Below are 17,409 nucleotides of genomic sequence, written 5' to 3'. Positions count from 1 at the left end.
AGAAATGATACTCAATTTAAAATCAAATGTAAGTCAATTGAAAATCAAATGAAACTCAATTGAAAATCAAATAAAACTCGATTGAAACTCAAACACATCATGATGATCTTATACACCAGAATTATCAAACCTTCCACGGTTATGAATACTTAAATCTGAATGAAACACTGGGTTTTCTTTCGTTCCAAATTCGTTTGAATCTGTTCAGGAGTGACATAACAATAAAAATGAAGAATCAAGGACTTGTTGTTCTAATAAAGGTCGTATTTTATCACGGATTTATAATCAATTTGAATTAGCATGCATTGTGACTTTTATAATGCAAATCGACTTTTTTTTAATGGAATCAATTTCCGGCTCGTTTCAGATGCTTTATACGCTAATCCTGAACGGTTACAGTCATACGTTTCTTAAAATGTCCCCTTGAAAATAATCACCAGAGATTTTGGTATTAAGGATTATTTGCACAATGGTCGCGAATATGTATGCACGGGCGGGGCAAGGCAAGACCCCCTCCCCGATAGATTGCAAGTTGATTTTATATTAAAAAAAGAGAGAAAAAAAAAACAAGCACGAGTCTTGCAGTCAATAAAAAAATGGAAAATGAATGATAATATGACACTTGCTAGAGAAGGTGTACAGTTTTGGCTACAGTTGAAGTCGATAATTATTTTCTAATTTTATAAATGATTGGAATTCTTTGTTTAGTTTGAATTCTCTCATGATTCAAATAATAATCATGCAAATCTTGCTGAACAAAACCGGACAGATTTTTTTATGACAATGTCAATATATAAAAAAAATTAATTAAGCACAAAGATTTAACACAAAGTCGCTTGTTAAACATTAGTCTATTTTCAATTGATGTTGGTATTTTATATCTTTGCTTATTATGTATTTACTTCATTGCTTACATCTCATTTAACGTATAGGGCCCACTCACAAGTTGTGCTTTTTTAGGGGTCCTTCTCCTAGAAAACCTTTCATATCATATATCTCTTTGTATCATCATCACTTGTTCATTGATTTGTACTTGTATGTCTGTTTTTTAATAAATTCAACTTGAGCTTGATTTGCGTTCGAAAATTGTGTGGCCCCACTCACAAACATTCCAGTGGTCATTTTTTTTCAAAAGCTTAGCATATTCATAATTACGGGATGAAATGAGCTCGAATCGTCTATTTTTTTCCATTGCCAAAGCTTTGGATACAAAGATCCAATTACGCAGCCCATGGTTAAATATCAGTTTTCAAATTAAGGCGTCGCACTTTCGCCGCTGATGGTTGAAACATTAAACATTGTCTCGCCCGCAGTGTTTGCATTTGCCTCGGCAAGGTTGGACCGCCATATTTGATTTTCGGATAGTTTCCGGATTCTTGGCCCGTCAATGAAATATTATATCGTCAGTACATAAACATGTCGCTTAGGGTACTCCCCCTTGTGGCGAGGGCTTTAAGAATGTGCTCGTGAATGACGTAATGCCATTACACCCGTTTTAATTATTCTATTCATTTATTTATCGAGAAATTAGATCATCATTATCTGATTTACAAATGATGGCATGGTGATGATTATAATGCTGTTACATATTCATATCTGTAACGGTAGTATCATTATTGTGATAACGTACCTTACACCAAGGCAGCCTCGACCAAAACATGCTATGTTTATTCATATTTCGTTATTATCTTAAATGACTTTTTACTTTGCACATAGATATGATGTACCTCTATGGCAAAATTTGCGAAGATAATGAAAATATGAGATGCGGAAAAGAAAATTCAGTTCCAATATCTCTTCTAATTGTTTTCCTCTTTTTTTGATTTGTAGGTGAACAGGCAAGGACGTGGTCGGAAATTTGGTCATATGACGGATTAAAAGGTGAGTAGATAAAGGTCATTCCTATATGTGTTTATACTAAAACAATCTTACTCTATATCTCATACCTAATAACCCAGAGTACTGATGAATGAATAATATTATTTAAAATATCAGTTTTTATTAACTAAAAGAGTTCATGATATGTCGGTAGTAGATCACAAGATTGTAGACCAAGTGTATAAGTAAGGAAAACAAATATTGTATTAATTAACGAATAATCAACAGATAGAGGAATAGTAGAAGAGATATCGAATTACTTGGTAATACTAGGATCAAAATAATTGAATGGTATTTTTTTTCAATTGATAGAAAATCGAAACAATGTTCGTCCATTGTTTAAAGGTTGTGCGTTCTTGAAAATGATATTCGACTGAATTTATGATCTATAACGCATTTCAATATCAATTTGTCATTCAAAGTAGCTCAGTGGACGAAGTATACGTGGTTATTTTTTAATAAAATGAATTATATTGAATCATCAATACCATGATTACGGGTTTTTTTGTACAATGCATATAATGGTATATAAATTCACGTTTATAGATGAAATACGACTCTTTGTTATTTCGTCACTTTAGCTCTTCTTCTTAGAAAAAAAAGAATACTAAAATGAGTTAAACCCTCTCACAAGGCATTTATTCTTTGATACATTGCCAAGAAAAATATGACTTTATGGAAAGTGGCGTGGCGCCGAGGGGATATGTGTTTAATAGGTGTCGTGATGGATAGACCGCATTTATCAAAATGCATTAAAAGCAATTTTTATTTGCAGACGATTTATCAGCATGTGGGAGTATCGATAACGGAAGTGTTGGAAAGAGGCAACCATTTCCCACCAAATGTCGAAGAAATGCACAAGTCTGTGTTATTCCATTTAAGGTCATGTGTGAAAGTCAGGCGAGAGGGGATTGGGATGATACATATCAACTTACATGATTTTTACACGTTAAGGGTGAAAGGGTGAGCAATAAAGATCTTTAAATGCCTGTATTAACGAGTGAAAGAGAAAGAGAGGGGCAGATTATACAGAAAAGGAAAGATAAAGAGACAGGAAGAAAGAAAGAAAGAAAAAAGAAAGAGGGAGAGGGGTCGAAATTTGGAGAGGGAAGAAGAAGAAGAGAGATTATGATTATAATAAGTAAAAGATGGCAACGAACATTACATACCTTAAGGCTGCCGCACACCTTACGACTGTTCGCGATCTGATTTTGGAACAAATCGAATTTTGCTCATTTTCTGAAAATGTGAATGGAACAAATCATTTTATTTGAGGTTAAAATTAATTGAAAGAATACTAATGTAACAATTTTGAAAGATTGCAAGCCTTTATTTTGGAGTAAAGGCCAAATTAGTTTCAAATCGTAGCCAATCGTACGACTGGTATGACGTCATTACGAATAGATATTAAATTTGCTTTTATTCTAAGAAGGATGATAGCATAGTCACAGATTTGAACAGAGGTATTCGTACCATGATTTCGAACATTACGCAGTAAGATATTTCAAGTCTCAACTTTAGCATCAAATTCTGCTACGTTTTATTCCAATATTGAGTCGCAGACCAATCGTAAGATGTGCGGTCGGCTTTAAACTAATGTGAGAGAGGGATTGAAAGAAGGGGTTAGCTTGTGGTAATAAGGAGTGATAGAAGTACATGTAGAAGATGTTAGGGTTTAAAATATAGGATATAAAAAAGAAAGATAAAAAAAGAGGGGTAGGGTAGAGGATTGAGAATGAAGGAAAAACTAGCTTTAGGCACTGGCATCTTTCGTCTTTTAATCCCAAGATTAAGCTTGAATTAAGGAAGCTTAATGGGTCAAATCTCCATCTTCATCAAAGGAACATAACTGGTGTGCCATCACTGACAGCAATCATACCCAGTCTTTCCCGGCGGTCAAATCGACCACGAACTGCACACACAGTATCATACATGAACCCAATGTATTGATGTGGCGAGTTCCACAAATTAGTGTCGCATTACCAATATAGCTGATAATGTAAACTTAACGCCCATTTTTATGGTTGTCGTACATCAGTACACAGTTTGTTTGTGGCGCCTCAAAGCCATTCGCCGCCAAATCTTAGCCCTATCAAACCCGCAAGCGAAGCGTTTTACCCCCACAAAAGTGTATGCATTCACAGCTTGCGCATCCGTTGATTGCTACCCTCCCCGCCAAAAACAGACGTTTTCCATGAATAATAGAATGCCACAAGCTGTTACAGTGTCTATAATAAGTTTAAAATGCAAATAAATTGAGTGCTAGGAGCTGGAAACAACAAATATGAACACGATGTAGGTAAGAGCTGCTGGCCTCCAAAATCATAAATAAGTTACAGATGTGGCATCGAAATCATAATTGCCATCTTGACTCAAAGTTATAATTCTATATGTAAAAGGTTTTTTTTTTGATAGAGTGTCTGCTTGTATGTTCTGTTCAGCTGTCTTTAATGTTTTGAACTTTGCCATTCTTTATTGTCATTCTTTATCTTAGTCTTTAAACAACTTGGGTATTTAAATTGACACCAGTGGTGCCTCAATATGACCACGGCCTTAAGTGTTGAAATTACACCTTAGATATTGAACAAAACACCAAAGGTTGTTACAATCAAGGTTGTAATAATAGTACAATACCCATGGTGTTGAACTAACTCTGTAGATTTAACACCGGAGTGAAATGTCTGGTTATGTACACCGGTTTAATACTAAAGCTTTTCCTGCGTATAATTTAGCTTTTCTAATTGTTAATTCAAACATCTTTGCTCTCATTTCACTTCTTCACCGTTGCCGGGTATGGGCCCTCTGTAGTAGATCGCTCACCGGCCTCATGAACGGGAGGCGGTGGTTTCGACCCCGGCCGAGTCATACCAAAGACTTACATGAATTGGACTTTTTGCCTTCTTGCTAAGCGCTTAGCATTTAGATTGATGAAGGGTCATATTGATGATGATAATGATGATAATAATAATACTAATAATGATAATAATAATAACAATATGCAGAGCCAGCTGGTAGAGCAGTTTTTATAAACTTACCCTGGGTAAGTGAAATGTTATTATTATCATTATTAACCCGCACAATATTATCAGTTTTCATTTCGTAAGACCTCTTTCACCTCTTTTTCAACCTTCTTCCTCTATTTTTCCCTGTCTTCATTTTGTATCTGATAATTTTTTCTTTATAAACCTTACTTGAATTTTCATTAATCTACACTCTTAAAATAGTTGGGCAAAAATTCCCAACTTTTAACCAACCAACCAACCAACATACTGTCTACACAACTATTGGTTAAAATTTGTCCAAGTTGGGTAATAAAAACTAATAATTTGGAAATAGATTTGCTCAGTTGGATAATAATTGCCCAGAATATATATATATATATTAACAACATACATTACCCAACATAGTGGACAGTTTGTTGCCCAACATTTTAAAGTGTGTAGATATTATGTTAAATTCATCGAACGGAAATCTCAAGGTCATTGTCCGTTTTCCAGACCTAATAGACACATGAAACCATAGAAAATATTTTCATTTGGTTATTTATTATAAATCAATATAATTCATATTATGGTATTGCCTGGTACCACCCCTCCTATTGGATCCGACCGGGCGACTTTTTTAAACAATGGTATATACTTTGACACACTTTGTTTCATATATCTTTTTTTTTACAAAGAAAAACAATTCCTGTCCCAACAAAGTGAAATCAAGAAAAATATCATACATTCAATTCATAGAATATGAGGAGCAAGGAAGCTATACTAGTAATTGAAACCTGGCAAAATTGTGTGTAGAAATTGAAGACACATGTAGCTATTGTTTTCAATCAATGCTCAATATGCAATACACGTAACAATCAAATTCCAGAAATTAAACTGATTTACTTCCTGTGGGATGTGTCGAGAGGATATATGATTAAATATCTAAGAAGAAAAAAAGTGTTTGTTGTGATGGAAAAGTGCCTTCACCCCATGACATTCTACCACGCACTCCCCAAACTCGGCGGTAGCCTGGGGACTATTTTGTAATCATGCATTCTCCCGCATCCCCCGCGTATAGAGTCTCCATGCAGGCTCCGTTCAGCTTGCCCGCATGTGCATATGCGGGGAGGGGGTGTGCGGTTCCAGTGAACGCCGTGTCGGCGGATCACCCCCTCAAAAGCCAGCTAATTGCCCCTACATTGGGGATTTGATGGGTTACGATCAACCATAGATTAATCTGCATGTTTCAATCCACTTTAATGACACGAAACACAACATCAGCATGATACACCGGTGACGAGATTTTATACAGCTAATTGTTTCAAAGCATGTTGCGTGTTTTGCGGTTGAGTAAAGGGATAAATCACTTACATTAAATTTTGTATTGAAATTGATAATGTTCATGAAAAAGTAGTAGGCCTATGTTTCGTTTTGGTGAATAATATATGAGTAATTAATAAAAATATATTTTTTTCAAGGCTAACTTTTTCCGATGGGGCTATTACATCTCCCCCAGGGGCGGCGGAGCAAAGTTGAAAATTGGGGGGGGGGGAGACAGGGAAAAATTGTACTTTTTCTTTTGGAAAGGGCACTATTTAAAAACAAATAAGAAATTACTTATCTACAGTTGTGTGATGACTTGTGGAATGGGCCAAAATGTTGAAGGGGCTAGATATGTCTGCGAGCGAGCAAACATTTTGACATTTTTAAAACGAAAATCCAATTTTGTGATAGATTTTTCATATATTCAGGAAAAGGGCACTTATGAGAAGGCAAGAGGCACTTGGTCACATATAAAACAGGTCCTCGTGTGAAAAGGGCACAGAACACCTTCATGGGGGGCGTTTTTTGTTAAAGATTGGCCCTAATACGAGAAATGGCACTTGCTAACACATAAACCGGGTCCTTCTTGGTTGAAAAGGCACAGAACACGTTCGAGAGGGGGTATTTTTTGGTAAAACTTGGCATTTATACGAGAAAGGGCACTCGGTCTTGGTTACACCTTAAACGGGTCCTCATGTGAAAGGGGCACAGTATATGTTCGTGAGGGGCATCGTTGCCCCTGATCTCCCCATATTTATTTGAGTACCATCAAGCTTTTTGTGTTGATAAACTTCTAATGAAAGAATATCAGACTTGTGTTATGTTTACTACTTCGTTCCCCGTTATAGTTTTAACAACCATGCTTTTATGAAAGATTATATATCTGAAATTAAACTTTGCTTTCATGGATCTTAGACACTTGACAATGTTAAACGGTAACGTATGGGAGTATTAGCAGCCATTCATAAAAGAACAAGAACAACGTTTTTGTTGTCTAGTATATGACGTTCCCACTTCTTTTATTCCTTTACAATATCTGGGGCTCGTTGCAGTTGTATTTAAACGCAAGTCAAAAAATCAATCGCAGGTCCCAAATGCGCGCTGTTGATTGGTAGAAAATCAAGTTACGCATGATTTTTAGCGTTGAGATTGATTGCAACTCTTTCTGCAAGGGGCCCATGCACTACTAAAATTTGTTCATTGTTTTATTAATGATAATTGTTATCAAGAAATCTCGTATTCATCATCCGACGTTATCAGGGAAATGCTGACTAAATGAAGTCGGACTTGATGAAAATCATTATTTTGGGCAATGTGATCATTACAGGTTCATGTTCTCTTTGTTTTGGACAAAATTACTTTAAATCTACACTAGCCTGCTGAACCTACTTTTGGAAGGGTCTTTGGATTAAAGACTAAAACATTTATGCACTCACATTCAGTGCCGAATCAATGATAAAATCCACTTTGCCACGGCTGAGAAGCTATTTTCGCTTGACTGCGAGTATGAAGCGTTGACTTGATGTATTTTGTTTTAGTGTTTTCGCGGTAATATCCATGTTGACGAAATTGAAATTCACCTTCTTCTGTGCCGATGACTATTACTTACTGCTGCGGTCACACCGGCGAAACCGACTTCAGACCGATCAAAGTTATTACCGATGACATACTATCGTTCGGTTTGGAATCGGTCGCGTTGGTGTGACTATAACATTATGAGCCTTGAATGAAATGTGTGTGATATAAATACAAAAAGGTATTAATGGAAAGGGGAAAAACACATCTGAAATAAATGGGAATACAGCTGTAATTAACTTCATTCTTACTGTTTTATTTTTGTACATAATTGATGTCTTCCTTTAATCGAGTACACGTCTAGAATCTATTTCCATGATTTGATTTTATGAAGTAAACTCTAGATTCGTAAATAATATATATATTTATGGATAAATACAATTTTTAAGGAATGATTATCTGTCCTCAATAAAAATATATAAAGCATCTTCAATAATCTAAAATAGTCTGGCTTGGCTCGAAAGAAAGGGTAATGTAATATATTGTAATCAATCGTTTTCAATAACTTGTTTATTTTCTTTGGGTTTCCATATCAACAATTTTCCTTTTACCTGGGAATCATGCCGATATTTCCGGTTAATTTCTAATTTGTCTAATGCCAATTTTTCCAATGGCCAACTCGTCTACTACCATTTGCTCTTTCATCAGTTCGTCTATTCACCATATGGTCTACTTTCATTTAATCTTATGCCATTCCGTCTAATAACCAGTGGGTCCAATAGCCATTTAGTCCATTTGGTCTATTCAAACTAAATTGTTAATTAGGCAAAATGAACGAAAAGAAAATAGGTATTTGACAAACTGGTTATTTAGACGAAATGGTAAGGGACAAAATGGTGATTAGACGAAGTGATGATTAGACTAAATGGTTATTAAACGAAATGGTTGTTAGACGAAATGTTGATGGACGGAATGGCATTAGAGTAAATGAAGGTAGACCATGTGGTGAGTGGACGAGTTGGCAAAATTGGCAATTTACCGTATTTCCATTGTCAATTATTTACTTGTTTCATGTGCTTTTTTCCCCTATGACAAATAAGAATTGATTCAGAATTAATATAATTTTCTTATTTCGCATCCTTGTATTTCGATGCATTTGTTGTCATAATTCCAGTTTCATTTATTTATTCATTTTGTGTGATATTGAACCTAATAACATTTCGTCTACAATATTGTAATTGTCAATCTGTCTAACTTCTCGTGAACATGGCAATTGATTTTCTTTAAAACAATAATTAAAAAAATGTATACGATGGGATGGCTGACATCAGTATAAAGTATACTTAATATTCAATTTCAATCAAGAAAGTTGCTGTTGCGACCTTCTTTAAATTCAAATCATTTTAAGCAAGCATATTCATATATTAAAAAGTCGACCTCCCCTCCTAATATATCGACCCTTGCAATTAATAATTGCCCGTCGAATTGGAGTAGTATCACAATCAAAAATATTTTGAAAGAAAACACCGACTCGACTCACACTCTTTATAATTGAGTTTACGTCCCGGGATCTCTCGATCATATAGTGTCCCGTCCTTCTATACGGGTAGGAAAAATAATTCGGCGCCGCGGGGCGGAGGGGAGGAGAGACTTAGAATGTTATGACCCCGTTTTTTAAGGGGCTTTATCTTTCGCATTGACACAGCGGAATATAACGGAGGAAGTGATGAATGAAGCGACTTGGGATCTTGAAGAAACCAAACTGACATCTGCACAGGGAATAGAGAGTTGTTAACTTGAATCATTCATTCTCTCTGTCAGATTTCATTATTGTTTGAGTCCTGAACAAATAGACATGATATTTACGAGGTTTGTACTATCAAATAGTGCAATATGTATTAATACTCGACTTGCCATTACTCCCTGTTTGTTTGAGAAGTTTAAAAAAAGTAAAGAGAGAAAAAAAATAAGTTCCTAGAGAATTATTCACCGATCGATCTTAAACACTCGACGAGACCAACAATTTGAAAATTTAAATGCCAATTTATTGTTGGTTACCATCTTCATGTAAAGAAAAGGTGTGCCTTTGCTATTATCTAATTGATATCGTACGTCTGATTACTTGTACCAATTATTGAAAGGTTGTTTTTGATCGGTTTTGATCGGTATGTTTATTTCCACCTAAGATCGATATGATTCTATGTACATAAGTAAAAAAGTACATAAGAACGATCGGTATTTTTTTTAAACCAAGTGCACACCTAGTTACCAATAATGCATATAGCATTTCCATTTATTTGAAAGCAGGATCCAGGATCGATCGGTATGTTTCTATATACCTAAGATCGATTGGTATGTTTCTATCTACCGAAGATCGATCGGTATGTTTCTATCTACGGTATGTTTGTATCTACCTAAGATCAATTGGTATGTTTCTATCTACCTAAGATCAATTGGTATGTTTATATCCACCTGAGCTCAATCGGTCTCTTTCTTTCTAAACATAAGTTTGATAGGTACGTTTCTATATAACTAGGAACGATCAGTATGTTTCTCTCTACGTAAGATCAATTGGTATGTTTCTATCTACCTAAAATCAATTGGTATGTTTCGATCTCCTTAATATTGATTTGTTTGTTTCTATCTATACCTAGGATGGATTTGTATGTTTCTATTTACCTAAGATCAATTGGTATGTTTCTATCTACCTAAGATCGATCGGTATGTTTCTATCTACCTAAGATCGATCGGTATGTTTCTATCTACCTAAGATCGATTGGTATGTTTCTATCTACCTAAGATCGATCGGTATGTTTCTATCTACCTAAGAACGATCGGTATGTTTCTATCTACCTAAGATCAATTGGTATGTTTCTATCTACCTAAGATCGATCGGTATGTTTCTATCTACCTAAGATCGATCGGTATGTTTCTATCTACCTAAGAACGATCGGTATGTTTCTATCTATACCTAAGATCGATTGGTATGTTTCTATCTACCTAAGATCGATTGGTATGTTTCTATCTACCTAAGATCAATTGGTATGTTTCTATCTACCTAAGATCAATTGGTATGTTTCTATCTACCTAAGATCGATCGGTATGTTTCGATCTCCTTAATATTGGTTTGTTTGTTTCTATCTATACCTAAGATCGATCGGTATGTTTCTATCTACCTAAGATCGATTGGTATGTTTCTATCTACCTAAGATCAATTGGTATGTTTCTATCTACCTAAGATCAATTGTATGTTTCTATCTACCTAAGATCGATCGATATGTTTCGATCTCCTTAATATTGGTTTGTTTGTTTCTATCTATACCTAAGATAAAGTCGTATGTTTCTATCTACTAAGATAAGATCTATTGATGTGTTTCTAAGTACCTAAGATCGATTGGTACATTTCTATCTTTCTAAGATCGATTGGAATATATGTATGTCTCTAATGTCAATTGGTATGCTGCTAAAACTTTATAATCAATCGATATACGTTTTCCTCCGCTTAAGATCGAATTATTTACTTAGGAGCTACTCTGATCGATTTTCATGACATGAATTTGTTTCTCGATCAGATGCCTAGGATCAGGAAATGAAAATGTTATATATTCTAGATTTCCCCAATGTTTCTTTACCAAGGTAAAAGGAGCGGCTGTGCCTACATAAACTTACTAGGCCACACCGCCTACCTTTTAGAAATGTTTATCAAGTCTATCTCTGCATTTGCACGAAGATGCCAAAACTAAGACCTTGCGATTTCAAAGTAAATGATCTAGGATATATTACTTTCGAGCAAATGTAAGTGCCTTGAAGTGAACTCACTTGGTAACGAAGTCATTCCTTCGACTGTCACATTTAAGCTGTCTGTGTATATATGCCTCCTCTGTTGTTAAATGGCGTGGAGTTGACTCAGCTGGGGCCGAATCCATTAAATCCGAAGTCACTCTTGGGAAAAAAAAAACATCGAAGGAGGTTGGGGGCATTATGTCAGTTAAAAGGGGTCATGTTCAGGGAGTACCCCCCCCTCCCGTCCTCCCCAAGTTTTCTTGGAAAATAGTATTCTCATTTATTTTTTTAACTTCATTTGGCAGCATAGTGAAGTTTAGTAGAGTTGGAATTGTGTACTTGTAATTTCGAAATTAGTGGGGTTGAAGCAAATTATTATATTTAGCATGTTTCTGAACTTTGTAGCAATAATTCAAGGTAAGAAGAATGGAGACCCTTACTGGTTACTCTAGCAAGAGGCACTGGATGTAATTTTATTTGATACCTCCTCAAAAATCCCAGTAACAACAACAAAAACAAAGAAACAAAAAAAGAGCTTATATAATCACTCAAAATTTAAACTTACTCCTCTAAGAGTGAAAGATTCTGTCTTATATTTTCTGTTATCAATGACCGAAATAACAGATCGCTTCGCTATCATTTATTGCTTTATTATCTCATTGTATATTGACCTTTTTTATTTTCTGACAGGGCCTGACTTTTGGGGTAGGATGTATTCTGCATGGTACCTGTGCAGTAGAGGCCAGAGACAATCGCCTATAGACCTACGTGCTGAAAACCTAGTCTACGATCCAAACCTTCCACATCTCGAAGTAGAATCACCCATCGAAGTAAGAGATCACCCCCCCCCCCCCCCCTCTGTCTCTCTCTCTCTCTGTTTCTCTACCTCTTTCTGTCCCACTTCGTATCATTAATAAGGAGTAATTTTAGTTGTTGGAAATATACATGCAGGACAATATGTTCACAAACTGTGAGTATTTATGTTTAATTCCACCAATATTGGAAACGGAGATTGCACCTGACGCATGATTATTTTCAGACTGTTTCAATCATGTTAAAGGGATAGTCCAGGCTGGAGATATTTATAACTCAATAAACAGAGAAAAAAACACCAAGCAAAATGCTGAAAATTTGATCAAAATCGGATAACAACTAATGAAAGTTATTGAATTGTAAAGATTTGCATTATTCTGGTAAAACAGTTCTAGGCATGCCTTCAGTAATATTCATCAGGTGGGTTGATGATGATATATCCCCACTTTACTTGTTCTTTTGTATTTTATTGTATGAAATTAGGTTTATTGAAATTTTTTCCACCAAGAACTATAACAATTTGATTGACTTCTGATTAAGTGCATCAGTTATTTATTGCCGCAACTTATTTCATCATAATGGAGACACATCATTTACACACGCACGAAAAAATGAAACATTTATGATTTCATGTGATAGCATAAGAAAAAGGAAAGGAAAAAGGAAAGCTCACCTAATGAATATTCAGGACGATGTGCATAACTGTTTTCACAAAATATTGATAAGCTTAAGAATTCAATAACATCGTTATTTGTTATCCTATTTCGATGAAATTTTCAGCATTTTCCTTTGTGAATTCTACTCTATTTATTTAGATATAAATATTTTTAGCCCGGACCATCCCTTTTAATAAAATAGGTCACTTTTATTCCACCTATTTCTACAAACCGTGCTATATTTCTGAGACCAATTGACACCACATTACTCATTGCGATGGCCAAAACGTACAATCACGACCGTAGTAATCTAATCTTTGCATAATATCAAAAATAAATATTTCGCATCATTCTTTTGCCCGTGATCTTCGCCGCCTCTAACTTTCGACGGTCATACTAACACATCCTGTCACGGCTCCGTTCACTCTTTGTTTACAAGTTTCTGTTTCAAATAACCCTGTGTTGATCAGGGGTGCGATATATGCAAAGTAATTCCTTATCACGTCCGTCCGTCAGTGGGCGTATCGCTGACTTGGCTTTGTTTAATCCAGTTAGGGGGATAATGAAACGAAATCAAACGCAGAGATCGTCACGTCGTTTAATCCGTTGGCGCGAAGCCGCTCATGGTGATAGCTGCGTGTATGCATGCCACATAGAGGAAGCTGTTTAATTCACACCAAAACTTAGCTTTTCGGCGTTAACATGTTATTATGAAGAAAAACATGTTTGATATTTTGACAAAAAGACAAATAGCAGCATGATTAAAAAAAGAGATAATTTTGTTTATAAAGTATTTTTGCTATTGTTGTACATCAAAAATAAATTCAAATGAATTCGAACCAAACAATGCTATTTGGGGTTATGTAATGCCCGCTTTAAGAAAAAAAGAAATAAATATGCTTGATATTTTGACAAATAGACGGAGAAGCATGAATGAAAAGATAAAAGTGTTGATGAAGTACTTTTGTTATTGTAATACAACAAGACTATTCCAGTATGATCCTATTTGAATTCGGACCAAATATGGCTATTCCGGGGTAATTCATGCCGTAAGATAATTCAGATAAAAATGATACTTTGACAAATACGAAGATGTATTTTGCCTCCGACGAAGATTCTGCTAGGATCGAAAGCTTAGGCCCCTTTGACTCTCTAAAATACGAAGATGATTAGAAAAGATGAAAGTATTGATGAAATGTTTTTTAATACATTCCTATCCATTCTACTATATATTTGATATATTTGGAAGCGCCGTGGTGTAGCGGTTCTTATATACTCTCGCCTTGTAATCAGAGGGTCGTGTGTTCGAATCCCAACATGGCATAGCGTCCTTTGGCAAGGCGTCAATCCACAATTTTCCACTCTCCACCCAGGTGTTAAATGGGTACCCGGTAGGATGCGTATGTAGTATGCCTAGAAATTGAGTCTTGAAACTTGTTGGAATGCTCCCAAGGGAGTGGAGAAGGTGTATACATTGTATGCGGGCATGCAAGGATCCGATGACCGGGGTAATCTGCACATCGCGACGCGTCGTTCCGATGTGTTAAGCGCTATACAAAAGCGGAATAATAATAATATATTTTTTTCTGATGCGAATAAAGCGCCAATAATTGTATTCAAAGACTGTAATGAGGATTAAAAATTAATCAAGACGCCACGTTATATCGAAGTTAAAACACATTTGTCTTTCGGAAAAACTAAATAAAACTGGTAAAATGACGGAATTCGTCACATAATTGCCCCAATTTCAAACGGAGGTGCAATGATAATTCGTTCAGATGGCAACATTAATATCAATACTGATTAAGTTTGTTGTATTTATTTATTGTATTTTCGGTAAAGAGAACCCTGTTGAAAGGCCATAAAATGAGAAAATATTTACTTTCGTGTCTAAAACGTACATATCAATATTTCCCACGTTTTGGGGTTCCAAAAATGAAATTTGTCCAGCCTATAACTTTTTGTTTTATCAAGAAGACCACTGGAAGCAGCGCCTATTTGTGTTTCTGCCTTCAGTCGCAGCCACCAGCGAGCTCGACTGCGATCCGCTGATCCTGTAGTGATAACGACGCGTAAAGCCCATCACTCGCCAAAGGGCTTTCTGGAAGCAGCGAATGGACAGGAAGATGAAGAATGTATCCAATTACGAAATGAATGAGGAGCTTTGCACACAAGGATAAAGGGGTGATGATGGATGCGCCCGCTATAGACATACTAACGTTATACCTCGAGTCGGCCGATATAATGTCTGGCAGTTCAGTTTGGACATGTTGTCGAGATAATGAAGTCGAATAAATACTGCTTGCAAGATAAAACATAGAAAATGCTGGTGTGATAAATATTGGTGATAAACCAAACGGATGTTATTATAAAAAATAGGATTGCTTAATATTTAGGATGATAGGGAAAATTGGAGAATGGAACTGGAGATAGGAATGGGAAGATTTTTAAAACTAAAAAAGTGTTGTTATTTTATTAGGCAATATGAAGTAGTGATCAAAGAGTGATATGTTGAAAGAAAATCATGAACTTGAAATGAAATAAACACAATTTATTTTTTTATAAGTACCTTTATAAGAACTTGATAATACACTCTAAAAATGAAGTGCTAATTAAGCTCTTAAAGAGCGTGCATAGTGACTGCATTTCGGAGTGCTGATTTGTCTAGTTCAAATTTGACCGAGAAAACTCAGCACTCCGAAGTGCAGTCACTATACACGCTCTTTAAGAGCTGAATTAGCACTTCATTTTTTAGAGTGTAGTGATTCTATTTAAGAGGTGAAAAGAGCGAATTCGGTTAGAAAAAAAGCGTATAAAGCTTCGTGCCTAATTGTCTTGGCTAGCTTACATTGATACAGAAATACTTTACTAAGCACGTAATATAAAAATGGAGAGGTGTACATCACCATGCTTATAAACTGTACTAGGTTAGGAGTATCACATTGTCATCCTTTACTAATATTTTCGAAATCAATAATATATGATTATGCATTCTATATTTATCAATTAATTAATTGATTTTTATTCATTAATTCATTCTTTTTTTGTTTATTCATTCATTTATTTATTCATTGATTTATTTATATATCAATGTATCTGTTTTCATTTTCGTTTTTAAATTATTTTTTTTATCAATTTATTCATTTTTTTTATTTTGAAGTATTTCGGGGGTATCACATAGGCTTCTTTTCTGGGTGTTTATACATCCAGATGGCGCGCACTAATTTTTGAGGGATTTTCCCACGAGACCGAACGTCATCGAAGCCGATATTGTTCATATCTTTTCTTCTCATAATTAAATTAATATCAACCACAGCGCAGCCAAAGTGTCTATATGGCACGTTTCAGTTGACATTGAAGATGTTGAAGAACAGACTAAGCTAGAAGTCTTTAAATGATTTCAACAAACAGTTTAATATTAAAAAGAAGATACAATATGAGAAAAAGGGTCTCGAAAACCCTCGGCCTCGTGGACCCGCCACCATTTTGTGTGAATGAACTCAGATACCAAGAATGGTACATTTTGATCGCAGGGGCGACATGAATGAGATTCCTTGCAGACAGATAAACTGATGGATGCGACCGCCACAGGCATTGCAGTGCAGGCGAGCGAGACTGTGTTTGGGAATAGTCGAGATAACTTGGACACAATGCTAAGAAGAGAGGAAGGGGGTATGAGATAGGGAATGCATGCGATGATGAATTATCCAATATAAAAGGAAAGGAGAAGTGGGGAGACACGTGGAATGGTGGGTGTAGCTTGAAAGAGAGACAGAAAAAAAGTAGAAAGAAAAAAGACGAAGAGGAGTCTGAATACAGAGACACATGAAGTTGCAAAGACAGAGATGAGGTTCAGAATTAGATTAAGACATCGAATGTCGAAGGAAAAAAATAGAGAATGTGTTTTAGAATCACTTAAAGTCATGTTAAAAACAAGGAAAGTAAGATAATATTGTTCAAGACTTGCTGGAAATTGAAAGAAGTTGCTTGTCACATATTGAGAAAGTTTCGACAACATGGTGTAAGATGGCGCACTATCAAGTCTGCAGTTGATAGAAATCGATACACCGTACGAATAAAAAGAAATGTTTTACAAACTGTTGTCGATGGGTCGTTATCTGTTGCTCCAGTGGGATTGATTTGCGGCCTCAACTCAGTTAACAGTGACTACTACTTTCACCCTTCTCCTCATCATCATTCTTCATTTTCTTCCCCCCCTCCTTATTCCCCTCTTTCAAGACTGTTAATTCTTTTTATCCACCTTGTTCTCCTTCTTCTTTTCCTCGTTCGTTTTACCCTTCCTCTTAAGGACGTTCCACAGTTATGTTTTTTTTTCACATTGACATCACAATGAATGAAACGCTCCGGGAACAGCTTTAGGTATCAGCTTTTTTCACATGATCTGCATTCTAATTGCAGATCCGATTTTATCAAGCTAAGTAGCTGAAAATAATGGA

The 17,409-nt window shown here is 35.6% G+C and overlaps 1 protein-coding gene across 1 annotated transcript in view; it reads left to right on the top strand.

Annotated features, from left to right (window-relative positions):
• Positions 1–1,845: 1,845 nt before the first annotated feature.
• Positions 1,846–17,409, top strand: part of LOC121429170 (carbonic anhydrase-related protein 10-like) — a 32,035-nt gene continuing 16,471 nt past the window's right edge. Inside the window, exons 1-2 of the mRNA XM_041626147.1 lie at positions 1,846–1,881; positions 12,174–12,313. Of these exons, the coding sequence (XP_041482081.1) occupies positions 12,194–12,313 (120 nt within the window). The 5' untranslated portion in view covers positions 1,846–1,881; positions 12,174–12,193. The remainder of the gene's footprint in view (positions 1,882–12,173; positions 12,314–17,409) is intronic.

This window comes from Lytechinus variegatus, chromosome 1, assembly GCF_018143015.1.
Source record: "Lytechinus variegatus isolate NC3 chromosome 1, Lvar_3.0, whole genome shotgun sequence".
Lineage (NCBI taxonomy): Eukaryota > Metazoa > Echinodermata > Echinoidea > Temnopleuroida > Toxopneustidae > Lytechinus > Lytechinus variegatus.
This window is presented reverse-complemented; position numbering and strand designations above follow the sequence as displayed.